Source organism: Mus caroli, unplaced genomic scaffold (genome assembly GCF_978045245.1).
Source record: "Mus caroli unplaced genomic scaffold, Mus_caroli_1 scaffold_2, whole genome shotgun sequence".
Taxonomy (NCBI): Eukaryota; Metazoa; Chordata; class Mammalia; order Rodentia; family Muridae; genus Mus; species Mus caroli.
Window position 1 is genome coordinate 170,928,404 of NW_028227257.1, and position 15,692 is coordinate 170,944,095.

Here is a 15,692-nt window from a genome sequence, read left to right on the forward strand (position 1 = left end):
TCTGGATCTGATGTTCTATAAATGTAGCCAAATGATTGCTGCCCTTTGCTGCTTTATAGTTTTCTTACTGTTATCTGCTCTCGGGCCACTTCATCTTTATTTCTGTTACAATCAATTTCCCCCCAAGTGATGAATAACAAGTCAATTGCAGGGGCTGCTGGATTGCTTTCATGAAGGCTAATTGCTCCCACGAGTGAACGAGTCTTCGGATTCATGGAGTCTATTGGCATTTCCAGTATGTTACAAATCTCAGAACAGAGATTTTGACATAGTTAATATTTCACCATGTTGACATCTTTAATCAAGTCAGTGGGCCTTTCTTCATTCAGAAAAAAAAAAAAACCCACAATAAAAACAACTTTCCTGACTCCTGAATTCATTCCTTGCTTTTTCTTCCAGGGCCCTCTCCATCACAGCCTACGTGGAGGCTCCATTTAGATTATATTAGTTGTAAACTCCTAGAAAAAGATTAAAAACAAATGTTTTAAAGGGAATTTTATTTTATTATAATTATTAATGCACACTAGTCATACATAGTAATAGGCTCACTGTTGCAGTTCTATGCACACAAGTACTTCCTTCTTTACTCTCGTTTTTTTTTTGTTGTTTTTTTTTTTTTTCTTTCTGGTCCTCGGTTAAAGCCTGCTAATACTTTCAAGCTGCTTTTTACAACCTGTTAGTATCCATGTAGGAGACACTTGCTTTTTACCTCTGGCCTATTTTGCTTAACAGGATGACCTCTAGCTGCATTTATTTCACCAAAAATGACATTTTTCAATTCTGTTCATGCCTCTGATTATGCATATATATATATGTATATATATGTATATATGTATATAAAGTGGGTATAATATGTACATTTATATACTATATAATATATACACATATGTACATACATATATACATATATAAACACACTATCTATCTATCTATCTATCATCTATCTATCTATCTATCTATCTATCTATCTATCTATCTATCCACATAACATTTTCCCTTGTCTATTTACCCACGGACAGGCATCTAGGCTACTCTGTACTTGGCTACTGGGAATAGTAGCACAATGAACATTCATGCGCAAGTATCTCTCTGGTATGTTAACTTCGCATGGTATATACTTAAGAGTGCTATTTTTCATAGTCTCTAGGCTAAATTACATTCTCACTAACAATATATAAAGTTCCTTTTCCCTACATCCTTTTTAGCATTTTCCTCTTCCTCTTCTCTTCTGCTTCCTTCCTTACATCTTCTTCCTTCCTTTCCTTTCTTTATTCTTTCTTCCTCCTAATTTTCCTCTTCTTCCCTCTTACTATCTTGTCTAGGAAGAGATGATTTTAATTTTGAAAAGGAACATTTGATCATATCTGGTTATACTACAGTTAAATTACCCCTCTTATCTTTATACCACTGTTGATTACTGATTGATAATTGGTCTTTTGGAGAAAAGGAAGAGACATGATATCTCGTGGTACTTCTGCTTAGTGTTTAGTTCATATGCTTGCCTAAGATGTGTTAAGCATGCCGGGCTAAGGGTTCAGAAACATCTCTGTCTTTGTCTTCGAGGAGTTCACAGATAGAAAGGGATAAAGTTCAGTCAAATAAGTGTAATGGAGAGATCTATATGGAAGGGCCTCTAATCTGGGCCAGGAAATACGTATCCTACAAGGCAAATTTGGATTGAGAGTTTATGGTAGCTTGAATAAGTCGTGTGATCGAATCTGAGACTAGGGAGACTTGGGCAAGTGGGATGGGGCTTTAGAGGCAAAGAAAACAGTGTCAGGGAGACACAGAGCCAAGCTGGGAAACCTGGGTGCCTTAGGGCACAGAGTGAGTGAATAGTTGCCGTGGGCTTCAAGGTAGAGTCCAGGAAGGAAACCAGGGGCCTTACGGGGGCTTTAGTCAGGGAACATTACATAGGTTTTCAACACGTGTGTTTGTGACACGATGTACATTTTCATTTGGGAAAAGAAACCAGATGCTGTACATAAAAGTTAAGAACTGGGAAAGATGAAAAATGAAGGGGCCAGATCAGTTGCTCTTGATCCCAATAGTAGTTGAAAAAGTAGAGATGTATATATGTTTTAGAAAGAGAGGATGTAATTGTTTCTTTTCTCTCTGGGTTAAGAAACCCTGACAAAGGGTACTTAAGGGAGAGGAGTTCATTTTGGTTCACAGTTTTAGGGTATCACCCATCACAGTAGGGAGATCACTGGGAAGCAGCTGATCAGTTACGTCGCGTCACTGTCGAGAGGACGGGAGCAGTGGGTGCTTGCACTGAGCTCACCTTCTCCCTTCAACCTAGTAAACGGTGTGTGTCTTCCCACTTCGTTTCACCCAAATAAGAAAGTGTACTCTCTCAGAGCTGTGCTTGGAGGCAGGCTTGTTTCCTGGGTGATTCTAAACCTGTCAGGTTGACAAGTAACACTAACCACCACTCAATATAAATGTAGAATAATAAGACTTGATATAAAAATAAACATCAAGGAAGTCAAGGAGAGAGAAGGAATTGCCAGGCAAAACTCTGGTTCTGGGTCCAGGTAATAGGGCTGTTAGCAGAAATAGGAAATATAAGGCAGAGCTAGATGCTAACAATGGAATGCAAGCATTCTGGGCATGTTGGGTTATTGTCTGCTGGCAGGGGGCAGGGCTACAGCTGGAGATGGAGATTTGCAATTGTCTGTGTGGAGTGGTACTTATATGCCAGAAATGGATGACCACCAGAGGTAGTAAAGGGGCCCATGGGGGACAGGCTTTCTGAGGGATTTCGAGTAGGAAGGACAAAGAGTCAACAAAGGAGCAAGACAGGATGCAGGAAAACGTCCTCAGAAGATTCTAGAAGGCAGGCTGGAGAGAAGCATTGGTCCTATGTGACATGCCGTAGAAAGATGAAGGAGAAAGAGGGAACATTCTACCAGGGCTGGATGTCATCGCCACTGAGGGAATGAGGCTAGTCACGGCCTGAAGGCAGCCTGTGTAGACCCCTGCATCAAGAAAATTTGGGGGGAAGAGGAAAGAGGAACATGCTAATGGTTAACATTTGTCTGAATGTCTCACTCCTCTGAGGAACTCTTCCATAATTCCTCATTTTTAAAACAAATTCAATACTGGCTACATTTTGATGATCAACACAATGGACCTATGTCTTTGAGAAAACCAGTAGAGAATCAAACCACTAAGAGGCATCTTTCTTCCTTCTTTTATTCCCTTTTACATATCCACGTTATCATCACAACATCTCATCAACATATATAAACATGGCACGATACTGTGTATAGTTAGGACTCTAACTCAACAGGACTGACTACTGCAAATAGCATGCATGGGTTGGGTTGTCTTGCAGGATGCCTAAGGAGGGACTTATTTGCCATCAAATCACTGGGAACAATGTGATAAGGGATTGGTTTTCTTTATCTTAGAAGAGTCATGCACTTCATTTCTTGTCTGATGGGAGGATGGTAATGAGTGCCTACTTACGCTGACAGAGAGATCAACTGAGAACAGAGGGGGAAGGGCAGGTTTGATTGGCAGCTGTAAACCACCCTGCCCTTGTTGGTTATACTTTTCTTCTGTGTGCATAAGAGGCTCCACGTAGGCGACATCCTTACTCTTCCCTGTTGGCTCTGTTCACTGCCCCTTACTTTCCTCTGCCTTGGGAATTCTGGGGCTAGCCAGAATGAGCAGATTTGTAAATTTCAAGTTTCATGCTACGTTTATTGGAGAGCTTCCCATTACAATCTGCTAGGGGCTTCCCCTTTCCCTCCCTTCTGTCATCGACTTTTCCACAGACATGCACAGATCAACGTGGCTTAGTGGTTCCTTCTCTGTGGTTGAGTGGAATTTACTTCTATAACAGACGATCACTGTTCCAGTCCTGAGAAATCTGTTCCACTTGCGCCTTGGTTCATCACCCACCAGCAGCTGTTGTCTAGGACAAGAGCAGAATTACATTTCGAATCTTTCACAGCATCAGCAACCATCTTTCAAGTAAATGACTAGAGTTAATAATGATCTAACTTCAAGGGCTGCTGTGAGAGATTCCAGGAGATATAACGGGATGACGTCATTAGTGAAGTAGGCATGGTTTGTGCTGTAGGTAACAAGTCACACAAGGAGCTCAGCAGTCCTCCCTGCCTTTGCAGTGTTTCTTTTCTTCTCTAACGTGAAAAAGAGACCCCCCAGAGGTGTTACTTGAATCAGTTCCCAGAGAGAAGGCAAATCCCTTCCGGTCTGGAGGCAGATGAGGTTCAGGAGCAAATGAGAGTCTCCATCCCTGGGTTAATGAAGGAAAAGTTGCTGAACATGTTCTGGTCCATGCTGTTGATGAGTGCTCTGTCAGCGAATGATAGCCTGGGTTTCTCACTTAGGAATTCCTTGTCGAAATTGCTACAGTCATATGGTGATTTCTTGGTCACATGATGAGGAGGAGGAAAAAAAGCAAAAGAAAATTAGCCACCAAGTTCATTATCTTAACTTTGCTTATAGGAGCTATAGTATGTGTACAACCCAGTGTGTTCAAATCCCGAGTCATCATTTCTTTTATTAGAATCATTAATTTCACATAAAAGAATTATTACATTGTACAACACGGCGTTGGTCGCCTAGATGGTGACCATTAAGAATATAAGTGTTACATGTAAAATCCATCTCCTCTGAGAGTCCCACTCAGAAACATGTTCAACTTGGGAATGTTCTGCAATTCATTCTTCCCACAGCTGAATTCTGATGACACAGTTTCAATTTGACAAGCAACAGGAACACCCCCTCCCCCTCTCCTCTAGCCAAATGGTGGTGATTAGAGAAGCATGTTCCTCCCGGACAGTGTGGTTGGGGCAGGTTTCAGGAAGTGCTGTCACTTGCTTAGGGTGACAGCCTGTGATAGGAAGAGTAGGCGCTGAAGCCAAACTGTCCAGCCAAACCGGGGGACTCCTTACCACTTTTGGTCTGAAGGGTGGGTCAATCTCTTTCCTTTCAAGCTCTTCCCAGTTGATCTCTCGAAACAAAGGATGCTGGCGGATGTCTCCTCTCACTCCCAGCCTCTTCTCAGGTTCTCTCACAAAAAGCTGCAAGGGGGCAGAAAGGGAGTCATTCACTTCTTCCATGAGGAGGCCAAGTCAGGTCAGGTGGGTGTGCATTGCTTGGGGTGTGGGCAACTGGCTTTTGTACTGACCTTGGTGACTGTGGAGCTCTAACCTGATCATGCCTTCTCTGAGGGACCTTTCCTGAAGCAGGCTACACTGCGGTTTATATCGGCCTGGCATGAGATCCACCTCACTTTGGGTTACTTATGGAGATAGACTCTAAGCTGATTTCACAACCTTTGGCGTACGCTGCTCTGGTTAGTTTTATTTGCCCATCTGACCCAGCCTAGATTCACCTGGGAGGAGGAACCAACCCGTAAGTGTGGAACTGGGTCTGACACTCTGGCCTGTGGCTGCGTCTGTGAGAGACTGATGAATTATGGTTGATGTGGGTGGTGCCATCCCTGGGCTAATGGTCTGGGTTGTTTAAGGAAGGCTGAACTAATCATGATCCCGGGAGCTATGGCCTCTGCTTTAATTCTTGTGTGAGTCTCTGTCCAACTTCCCTCAATAATCGACTGTAACCTTAAGGCTGAAATAAACCCTCTCCTCCCCAAGTTGCTTTTGATCATGGTGTTCACCAGAGCAACAGGAAGCAAACTGGAACATACACCAAGTGCCTGTCTCACAGAACTATCCTTAGGATTAAATAAAATGATAACATACACATCTACGCACACACATGTATATATACATGTATACCTTCACATAGAAAGTCATGAAATACCACCACATGTATGTGAACACACACATTCATGCCTATGCATATATGCATACGTGGCTGTGTGCATAAACACATACTGCAAACGATCCCTGTCCCCATACACATATTGGTGCACTGTTACTTCTGGTCTGTAATACCCAAGAGCACAAGCCAGGCACAGTGGTGTCTGTCAGGGAGCCTGGCACTCAAGAGACCAGGGAAGGAGGATCATGAGTTTGAAGCCAGCCCGGTCCAGTCTGGACAATGTTAGCCTGGGCTTTAGAGTGAGATGCTGTTTAAAAATAACCCAAAAGGGTTAAAAAATAAAAAGAACCCTGAGCAGGACAGAATGAGTAACTAACCTATTTGTCTGACTTAACTGCCCACCCGAGTGTGACATTTCTTATGAAGATGGCCTATCTTAGGAGTCTAGCATCATGGGACTTGTGTGCAATGGCAGCTAGGTGTCCCTGACAGTCAGCTGAGGTCCCTTTGGGCACAGAACGTTGCCCTCCACTCCGGCAGACCTGCTGATGAGTACCATGTTTGTCTCTCTAGCCTTTCAGCCAGTGTCTATGTGCCTTCTATCTAGACCACCCTCTCTCTTGCCACTTCACCTAACAACCAAAACGGATACTGGAATGACAGCAAGGCACTGGTGAAGCTTTTCAAACGTTAGCCTGTCCAGGGCTAAGGTGAAGGAGAGCCCAAACCTTAGCTCAGAAAGCAACAGGTTCCCTGGGTGCTACTTCTCATTTCTGCACCATCACCATCAAGATGCTTGACTATAGCATCACAGCTAGGGTGTTTTAAGGAGACTGTAGCCCTGTAAGATAGGAAATTGAGTAAAATGTAGGGATTACCAAATGTCTTCCACAAGGGTTTGAGCCCCATCTTTTGCTCCCCCTGTTTCTAAGAACAGCCAGGACATGTCCTTTGAAATTTTCTTGTAATTATGTTACCTTATAACTTGAAAACCTTCAGAGCTTCTGGTCTCCCCAAATCACAAATGTTAGCTACAGAAAACTGGAGATTTTCTCTCATTGACTAATTAATTTGCTAATTAAATAAGAGAGTCTCTCTTATAATTTCAATGATAGTTAGGCATGGTAGCACACACCTGAGATCACCTCCAACCTCCTGTGTGGTGGAGGCAGAAGGATCAGGAGTGAAGGGCTAGCCTTGGCTACAGAGTGAGTTTGATGCCAGATGGGGATCCTTGAGATGTTGTCCTTACTAACAAGTTCTGAGTACGACCTTTATGAAGCCACTGTACATCCACTGAAGAGTCCTTAATATGGTGGCAGTGCCACTCTCATCATCACCATACAGTGGTCACTCTTAGTGAGATCCTACATATAAAATTGTTTGTAAAAGTACTGCACAGTGGAAGTAACCCAAGGCTATTGTTCAAGAAACTGACTACATTTCTGTACCATGGAATGAAGGAATAATTTATTTGTCTAGCTCAGGGCTCTTGTGACCTTGGGTAAGTTTTCTAAATCCTCCCCTCCAGTCAGCCATTTTTTTCCCATCACTATAACAAAATACCTGAGATACTAAAAATTTAAAAATAGAAAAGTTAACATTGGTTTCAGAAGTTGGCTGAACTGTGGTCAGTTGGCTTCATGGCTTTCGGACCTATGATGAATTAGAACATCCAGGCAGGAAGCTGTCGATGGATCAAGGGCCTTGTCTCAATGCAACAGGAATTCAGAAAGAGAAAAGGAGGTGGGGCTAGAAACTGACAATCTCCCCCCAATAACCTAACTTCTTTGCCCTCTGCCCACCTTTTAAAGGTTCCACTACCTTCCAAGCCTCTATCACGTGGGCCTTTGGGAGTAATATTTCAGATCCAAACCATGCAGGTCTGCCTGTAAAATGGAAGGTTAATTAAGGTGACCTCTACGACCCAGAGAGTTCCGATGCTCCAGTTCGTCTACAAACATTCTAGATGCTGCATTCTAGTGCTAATATGTCTGCTTCTTCTTCCGGGTCAAATCTGCTCATTTAACAGACTTTCAGCTCTCAATTTCTATAACGACGTTCATTTTCTTTCTTTCTTTTTTTTTTTTTCTTTTGGTTTTTCGAGACAGGGTTTCTCTATGTGGCCCTGGCTGTCCTGGAACTCACTTTGTAGACCAGGCTGGCCTCGAACTCAGAAATCTGCCTGCCTCTGCCTCCCGAGCGCTGGAATTAAAGGTGTGCGCCACTACTGCCCGGCACGACGTTCATTTTCTAAGAGGTGGCCCAATCCAGCTACCTACTAAGATTCTCTTCTCCCAGTCATGGTCTTTAAATTCTGCCCCAGTCATCGGGGCTCTATATGAGCACCCTCCTCCTTGATTACCTCCACTATAACAGAGCTCATATCCAGACGAACAGTTTGCACCCTTTGTCTGTTTTTCAAGTCTGTGTTTCTATGGACCGTAGCTCTGAGGAATAGGCACCACTGTTTTTCCATTACCCAGAATCTAACAGCTTCCCTGGTACTAAGGAGCTGATGAATAAATGTTAGTTTACTGAAGATGCTGTTCTCCCAGGCTATCTGTAGACCACATGCCCTCTGCCCTGGCCTTCTCTCAGCCTCTTGGTTTTGGCATACAGAAAAGGCACCAAATTAGCTGTAAGATTCTTTTTTCTGTGGACTCAACTACCAGTGAGTTGACACACGGAAAAGCACATTTGTGTGTGTATACACACTCAATACACACATACACACAAACATACAGACATACACATACATACACACATACATACAGTGCATACATACACACACATACACACACAAAGTATAGGTGCTTGTCGCAGCCAGAAGAGGGCACTGGGCCTTCTTGAGCTGGAGTTACAGGAGCCTTTGAGCTGCCAAATGTGGATGCTTGGAGCTGAACTCGGTCCTCTGGAAGAGCAGCAAGTGCTCTTAACTGCTGAGCCAACTCTCCAGTCCTAATGAATTTTTTTTCTAGATTTTAAAAGAGAGAATAAACAGTTTGCTCTCCCCCTTGGAAATGATCATAAAAAACAACTGACCTCTACCTCTTATGGATGTTTTCATGAAACAAGATGAGATAAAAAGCTTAAAGGGTCTTAAGAACGGGCCCAAGTTTAGCTGACACTGGCTTCATACAATGTTTAGGGAGTTAAATTATAAGTCACTGCTCTTGACCAACTGTGAGGCATGCTCAGCTTCCCACTAGATGTTCTTAGAAAGCATGTGGCATTTGGACCAAGAAACTCCTAATAAAGAGCCATCTGAGCTTGGCTTAGGCACCTGTGAAATAAAATGTCTTTTAAAAAGAAAAACGGAAAATAAGAAGGTAATCTGGCCTCAATAGTCTTTCTGTCTTTATCTTTTCTCTCAAGAGCAAACAGACTCAACTTAGTGTCCTGAGTGTGACAGGGCTCGAGGACGGCAAGGTCAAGGGCTCTGGGCAGCAAAGGTACACCAAGGACATGGGGAAAGTATTTCTTTCTCCCAGTAAAAGCTTTTTATATTTACAGGAAACAGCTCACTCTTACATAAAAGGCTGAGATATAGTTGGAGTTTGTTTAAGTTTGTCTGACAGTCTGGGTAGGAAGCCATTCGTAGCCACCAGCAGCTGTGACAGGTCATACCTGGATCCCACCCTCCCTCCCGACTCCCTCCTCAGAACAAATGGTCTTGTGAAAAGGGAGATGGATTTCTGTTTAAGAGCATTACTTTCCCATCATTTTCAAACACAAGGACCGGACATCCTGGATAAATAAATGGGGGAGAAAGGGGAGCTTGCTTTTCACTTTGGCACCAGGCAACTGGACAGCTGCAACCCAGCTGGAACTCCTGCCAGAGCACAGCCTCTCCTGACATGTGGTTGTTCAGTGGACTATGTGTGCCCAAGAGGCACAAGTTTTCTTTTTACCCAATGTCAGAAATCACAAAAGCTTCCAAGTGACTTTCAGACCATTTTGCCTGGAGTCCTTCTCCACTTTTAGCCTTTAGTGCCTTCATCTCTAATCTATCCCACCAGTTCATCGCTTATCCTTGAGGGATGCCTTTCTCCTGCTGCTGATACTATGCATAAACATTTATTTTTGTTTTTGTATTTGCATGGCATTTAATCTTATATTTAGTTTTGTTTTTACATTTATTCATTTATTTACTTATTTGTTGCACATGACTCAATTCTCTCCATCCACCATTTGATCCCTGGTTTTTAATCTCAAGTCACCAGGCTCTGGGGAGACTGCCTCTCTCTACCTGCTGAGCCATGCCAACCCTACATAAAACCCTTCTGCTTTTAAGTTTTCTGTTTATGAGTGTACAGGTATGTATGTATATATGTGGTATGTGCATACATGTGGCGTGTGCATAATATGTGCACACCAGAGGTTAACCTTCCGTGTTCTTTTTCAGGTGTCTCCATCCTGGTTTTATTTTCTTAAAAAAAACAACAAAAAAAAACCTTTTATCACTAAGTTTTATTCTATATGTTTGAGTGTTTGATTTGCATGTATGTCTGTGTACCACATGTGTGCCTGGTGCCTGTGAAGGTCAGAAGAAGGTGTCAGATCCCTGGAACTGGAGCAAAAGGCAGTTGTGAGTCACCATGAGGGTTCTGGGGACTAAATCTCAGGTCCTCTGCAACAGGGTGCCTTTAACCCCCGAGAGCATCTCTCTCTCTTTTTTTTTTTTTTTTTTTTTTTTTTTTGCGGCACTAGGCCTAGTGTTTATCAGTCCCTGCTAGGCAGGCTGGCCAGCAAGGCCCTGGGAAACATCCTGTTTTCACCTTCCCCAGTTTTAGGATTCCAAGTGTGTAGCACCTCACCTGGCTATTTTTTTTAAAGATTTATTTATTTATTATATGTAAGTACACAGTAGCTGTCTTCAGACACTCCAGAAGAGGGATTGAACTCAGGACCTTCGGAAGAGCAGTCGGTGCTCTTAACCGCTGAGCCATCTCTCCCGCCCTCACCTGGCTATTTTTAAGTTTTTAGTTGTTTGGAACGATGAAAGGTTCCTTCCTTCCTGCTATTTACGCCTCGGGACCAGCCATCTTGATTGGTCCCTGAGAGTGCTCTGCTGCCTGCATACCTGCTCCTCCCATTCCTCCACACCGGCCACCATGATTGGTCCCTGAGAGTGCCCACCCTCGGGATGAAACATTTTGCCTTTGGGATCTACAATTCACGCAGCAGCGGTCGTGAGGTATCAATTCTCTTGCCCTTTCATTGTGGCGTGGGTGTCTGTTACACATTCTCCATTTCCGTTTTTTAGAAGTGACCCTTTCCTCTTTCTCAATCCTTCTTAGTTTGGCAACTAGCCCCTCCCATCCCCTACCTTTCCTGCATAAATTACTCCTGGTTCTGCCCGCTTGTCTCTACTTTACCTATTCCTGACAATGTCCCAGACACTGAGGGGGGAACTGCGCATTTGGAAGGCACAGTGGTAAGGCTCGCTATGGAACATCCACACGTGTTGGGGCATTGCAAATAACTTTGGGCCCGTCTGATGACTTCTCTGACTGACAGGCTCCTGATGACCGGAAGAACAAGGTTCTTCATTTCTCTTTTTCCAGAAAGTTCTGTTGGTCTTGGTACCTCAAGATAGCTGTCATTCTAGAGACTGAGTGATAAACCCCTCAAAAGTCATATATTGAAGTCCTGACCCTAGTGTGACTGCGGAGAGGGACTTTGTGGAACTGGTGAAGGTTAGATGAGGCCACGAGGCTGGAGCTCTAACCTCCGAAGATTAGTATCCTTAAAAATAAGCTGGGAAGTGGTGGCACATGCCTTTTGTCCCAGCACTTGGGAGGCAGAGACAGGCAGCTCTCTGAGTTCAAGGGCAGCCTGGTCTACAGAGTGAGTTCCAGGACACCCAGGGCTACACAGAGAAACTTTGTCTCGAAACAAACAAACAAACAAACAAACAACAAAAACAAACAAGAAAAAAAGAATGAGCTGGTTGTGGCCACTCACGCCTTTAATCCCAGTACTCTCGGATCAGAGGCATGGGGATCTGAGTTCAAGGCCAGCCTGGTTTACAGAGCAAGTTCCAGGAACTGCCAGGGCTACACAGAGAAAACTTGTTTTAAAAAACCCAAGAAAGAGAGAGAGAGAGAGAGAGAGAGAGAGAGAGAGAGAGAGAGAGAGAGAGAGAGAGAGAGAGAGAGGAAGGAAGGAAGGAAGGAAGAAAGAAAGAAAGAAAGAAAGAAAGAAAGAAAGAAAGAAAGAAAGAGGAAGAAAGAAAGAAAGGAGGGAAGAAAGAAAGAAAGAAAAGAGAGAGATCCTAGAGTCTTTTCTCAGCTCACTCCTCCAGATAGAGCAAGGTCTTTCTATGAAGAGAGCCAGGACCAAGAACTGACCCTGATGGACCTTAATCTTGGCTGTGTAACCTCCAGAATGGTAAGAAATAGTTGTCTGCTGTGTAAGATGCATCTGTGTATTCCAGTGTGCACTAAGTCCAGCTTGCTGGAGGCAGGGGGATCTGCTCTGTGTGCACGTAAGGCCTGCCATCTGACAGCGTGCCAAGCAGTTAAGAAACAGTAAGAAAGAAATTGCCTGATTAGTCTGGGTACGTTTTGTTATGGCATCTGTAGTTGACATGTTCAATTCACTTTGAGCTCTTCACAGAGCCAAGTGTGAAGAAAAATGTTCTGACTGTCATGAAATTTGAACTTGCCTTTACGTAAAGGGAGACTGTGTGCATTTAAATCCCACTAGCTTCTTTTTTGCCTCTGTCATCTTAAGAAAAAAAACACCTAGTTTTAAAATTAGCTTTTCTTCTATGTGTGTTTTGTTTGCTCATTAAACGTGAATCTAATTGGCCATTCAGGGAGTTTTCTGGGCTCGGTGCTTGCTTGGCTCATAGTCAGAAGGTGCAAGCTGGATTCTAAATACCTACTTCTATTAACCTCAGGTCGAGTTTTCTATGAGGCTTTGTCACCGCCTCTCTGATTCGAGGTCCCGATTCTCAGGGAAAGCTCTGGAGTCACCTCCAAATGTCTAATACCTCAGACAAGCTGTCACTTGCCTTAGAGACATGGAAGTATAAAGCCTTTTCGATTTAATCCTAAATAGTTCTTCACAAGGGGAAAACAGCCAACTAGTGAGAAAGATGAGTCTTGGAATCTCTTGCTTTTTTCCTTCTTTTCTTTCCCTTTCTTTCCTTCTCTCCCTCTCTTTCCTTTCCTTTTCTTTCTCTCCTTGCTTTGGTACTGAGAGGGAAAACTAGAACCTTTGTATGCTTAAAACAAACAAACAAACAAACAAACAAACAACAACAACAAACCCCAAAAAACCCTGTCACTGAACTGTACCCCATCCATTGGAATGCTTTCAAAATTTTGATTTAAAATTCATTAATAGGGGCTGGAGAGATGTCTCATTGGTTAATATTGCATAATGAACTCAGGCTGTCTATAAGTATATATGTATATGTGTATGTGTGCATATGTATATGATGTATGTGTATACTCACACATGTGCTTATCATTACATTTATTATAATACTATATCACTATGGGCCTGAGCAGAGACCCAAGAGTTGAAAGGGTAGAGAACTAGGTTGCAGACGACCTCAGTGTGACTGTAATCCCTCCTCCACAGGCCAGAACTCTGACAGAGGTGGGTGACAGTCTTGCATGCACATGGAGTCTGACAAGCTGACTGGGGCCTCGGGCTCCATGCTTTCAGCTTCTCGATGAGAAGATGTTTGTGACCTAAGAGGGTTGTCTTTCACTGGAGAGAACAGAGATGTCTGCATCCTGCTAAAGGTTCAAACAGGGATGGAGGACACACTGGCCAAAGAGGTATTGCATATAGGAAACAAAGGACACAGTAAGCCATGTACTGGGATTGCTTAAAGAGCCAGCTGCACCTCCATCCAGAGTCACCAAGACTGCCTTGACATTTCTCTTAAAAATGATGGAAAGAGGATTTACTTCCTTCCTCTTGCCTTCACTTAAAAAATTATTTATATATTTTATTTACATGAGTACACTGTAGCTGTCTTCAAACAGAACAGTAGAGGCATCAGATCCCATTACAGATGGTTGTGAGTCACCATGTGATTGCTGGGAATTGAATTCAGAACCTCTGGAAGAGCAGCCAGTGCTCTAACCACTGAGCCATCTCTGCAGCCTTGTCTTCCTAACGCTAGGGGACACTTCAGGGCGGTGCTCGCCCAGTGCGCCACGCGCGCCCCAGGCTTTGACTTCATGTGAGCCACGCCCGCCCCAGGCTTTGGCTTCAGGTCTTACCTTCACTAGAAGGTCCTTGGCCTCCCTTTCTAGCCACCTCGGGTAGAAGGGGTTGTCCATGCGGATGGAGTGGAACAGCTCCTCCTCGTCCTGCCCGTGGAAGGGCGACTGGCCAATGAGCATCTCGTAAACGAGCACCCCGAAGGACCACCAGTCGACAGAATGGTTGTACTTCTGACCCAGCAAGATCTGCATGGCGAAAGCCGAGCAACATCAGTACGTACGTCTGACGAAAGCAGAGCATCATCAGTACGTAAGTCTGACGACTGATAACACAGAGCAACATCAGTAGGTACGTCTGACGAAAGCAGAGCATCATCAGTAGGTACGTCTGACGGCTGATAACACTTCCAAGGCTGAAGGTAAATAAATGACTGGCTGTTATGATCTACAGGTCAACTGAGAACGCTATCTTCTGGCAAGCGCAGGTTCGAAATGGCTCCGCCATGACCAAGTTTCTGCATGTAAGTAAACACTTTAGAGTCTCACTTTGCATTTTTCTCATTGGCGTTGAGTGCAATGACTGAACCAAGCCTGTAGCTTTTAATTTCCCATCAGTGCTATGAGGTTCTGGGGAGGTAGATATTGTGTCCTATAGAGCTGGCTTGACTCTAAGGTCTCCATTATTACCTTTGGTGTGGACTGCTAAATGAAACCTACTGACTTCTATTCTCTCAGCTCTGCATAAAATCACTGAGGGGAACGGATTAACCAGAGATACCATTTACTCAAGTCTTTAAAACCTAGCCAATCACAGTTGTGCACGTCAAGAGTCATGCGCTTGGTCAATGGGATGAAGAATCAAGTCACGTGAGTAGCCTGAGAGAGGAGAGCAGAACTCTTCAGATCCAGAAGCCAGAGGACGTCCCAGAGCTACGAGCAGCTCGGAGAATGGTCTGGGTCTGTCATCCAGGCAGGAGGATTAAAGTTAGGAATTTACTGAACTTATAAAATAAATCAATCCTTTTGATCAGCTTACTGTTTATAGCAATAGAGACTTTGTACCTTGACTTTCAACAGCTTCCTTGTCTGCTGTTGAAAGGCCCAAACTGTACAAGCCACTGTGAATATCAGCTGAATGCAGCAGGCCCGGGCTTTGCTAAAACAGTTCATAGTGGGATCCATGACTGCATGAAAGGCTGAAGACGATGTGATGGTGGGTGGGTGTGTAAACAAAGGCAACAAAGTCGGTGCACTTAAGACACACCAGCACTCTGTTTAATGTAGCAGCATGGGATCTAAGATAGGGCGTCAGCCCATCAATGGAATGAATGCACAAAGAAACTGGGATATGTAGATACAGCCCAACGCTACCCAAACTTACAAACATATACGAGCCCAGAGCACTTCCGTGCTAGGTGAAACAAGACTCCACTCCAGGCTCTGGATCAGAATGCAGTGATGATCAGACACATGATACAATGTCCCACAACCCAACAGTTCTGATGGCTGTATAAAGCCCCACGTGTCCTTCAAGTGCCAAATCTCTCATTTGCACAGCTTGGGGAAGACTCCTTGCCCCTTTATAAACTACCTTAGTAGAAAGGATAGTCACACTTGGCTACCTTATTATTGCAGGGTGGCTCTAAAGAGCCTGTGGAAAGTAGGAAACTCAAGGTGATTTGTGATAGGATTTGTGACCTGAAATCTTCTGCAAGCGCAGTGCTGAACAGC

General features: G+C 43.9%; 1 protein-coding gene across 2 annotated transcripts in view; it reads right to left on the minus strand.

Annotated features, from left to right (window-relative positions):
• Positions 1–3,189: 3,189 nt before the first annotated feature.
• The window catches only part of Prkcq (protein kinase C theta), a 131,210-nt gene continuing 118,707 nt past the window's right edge, over positions 3,190–15,692 (minus strand). For both annotated transcript variants that reach the window (XM_021155209.3, XM_085835201.1), the window contains 3 exons: positions 14,019–14,207; positions 4,932–5,060; positions 3,190–4,403 (listed from right to left, as the gene is read on the minus strand). In XM_021155209.3, coding sequence (XP_021010868.1) covers positions 4,245–4,403; positions 4,932–5,060; positions 14,019–14,207 — 477 coding nt within the window. In that variant the 3' untranslated portion in view covers positions 3,190–4,244. The remainder of the gene's footprint in view (positions 4,404–4,931; positions 5,061–14,018; positions 14,208–15,692) is intronic.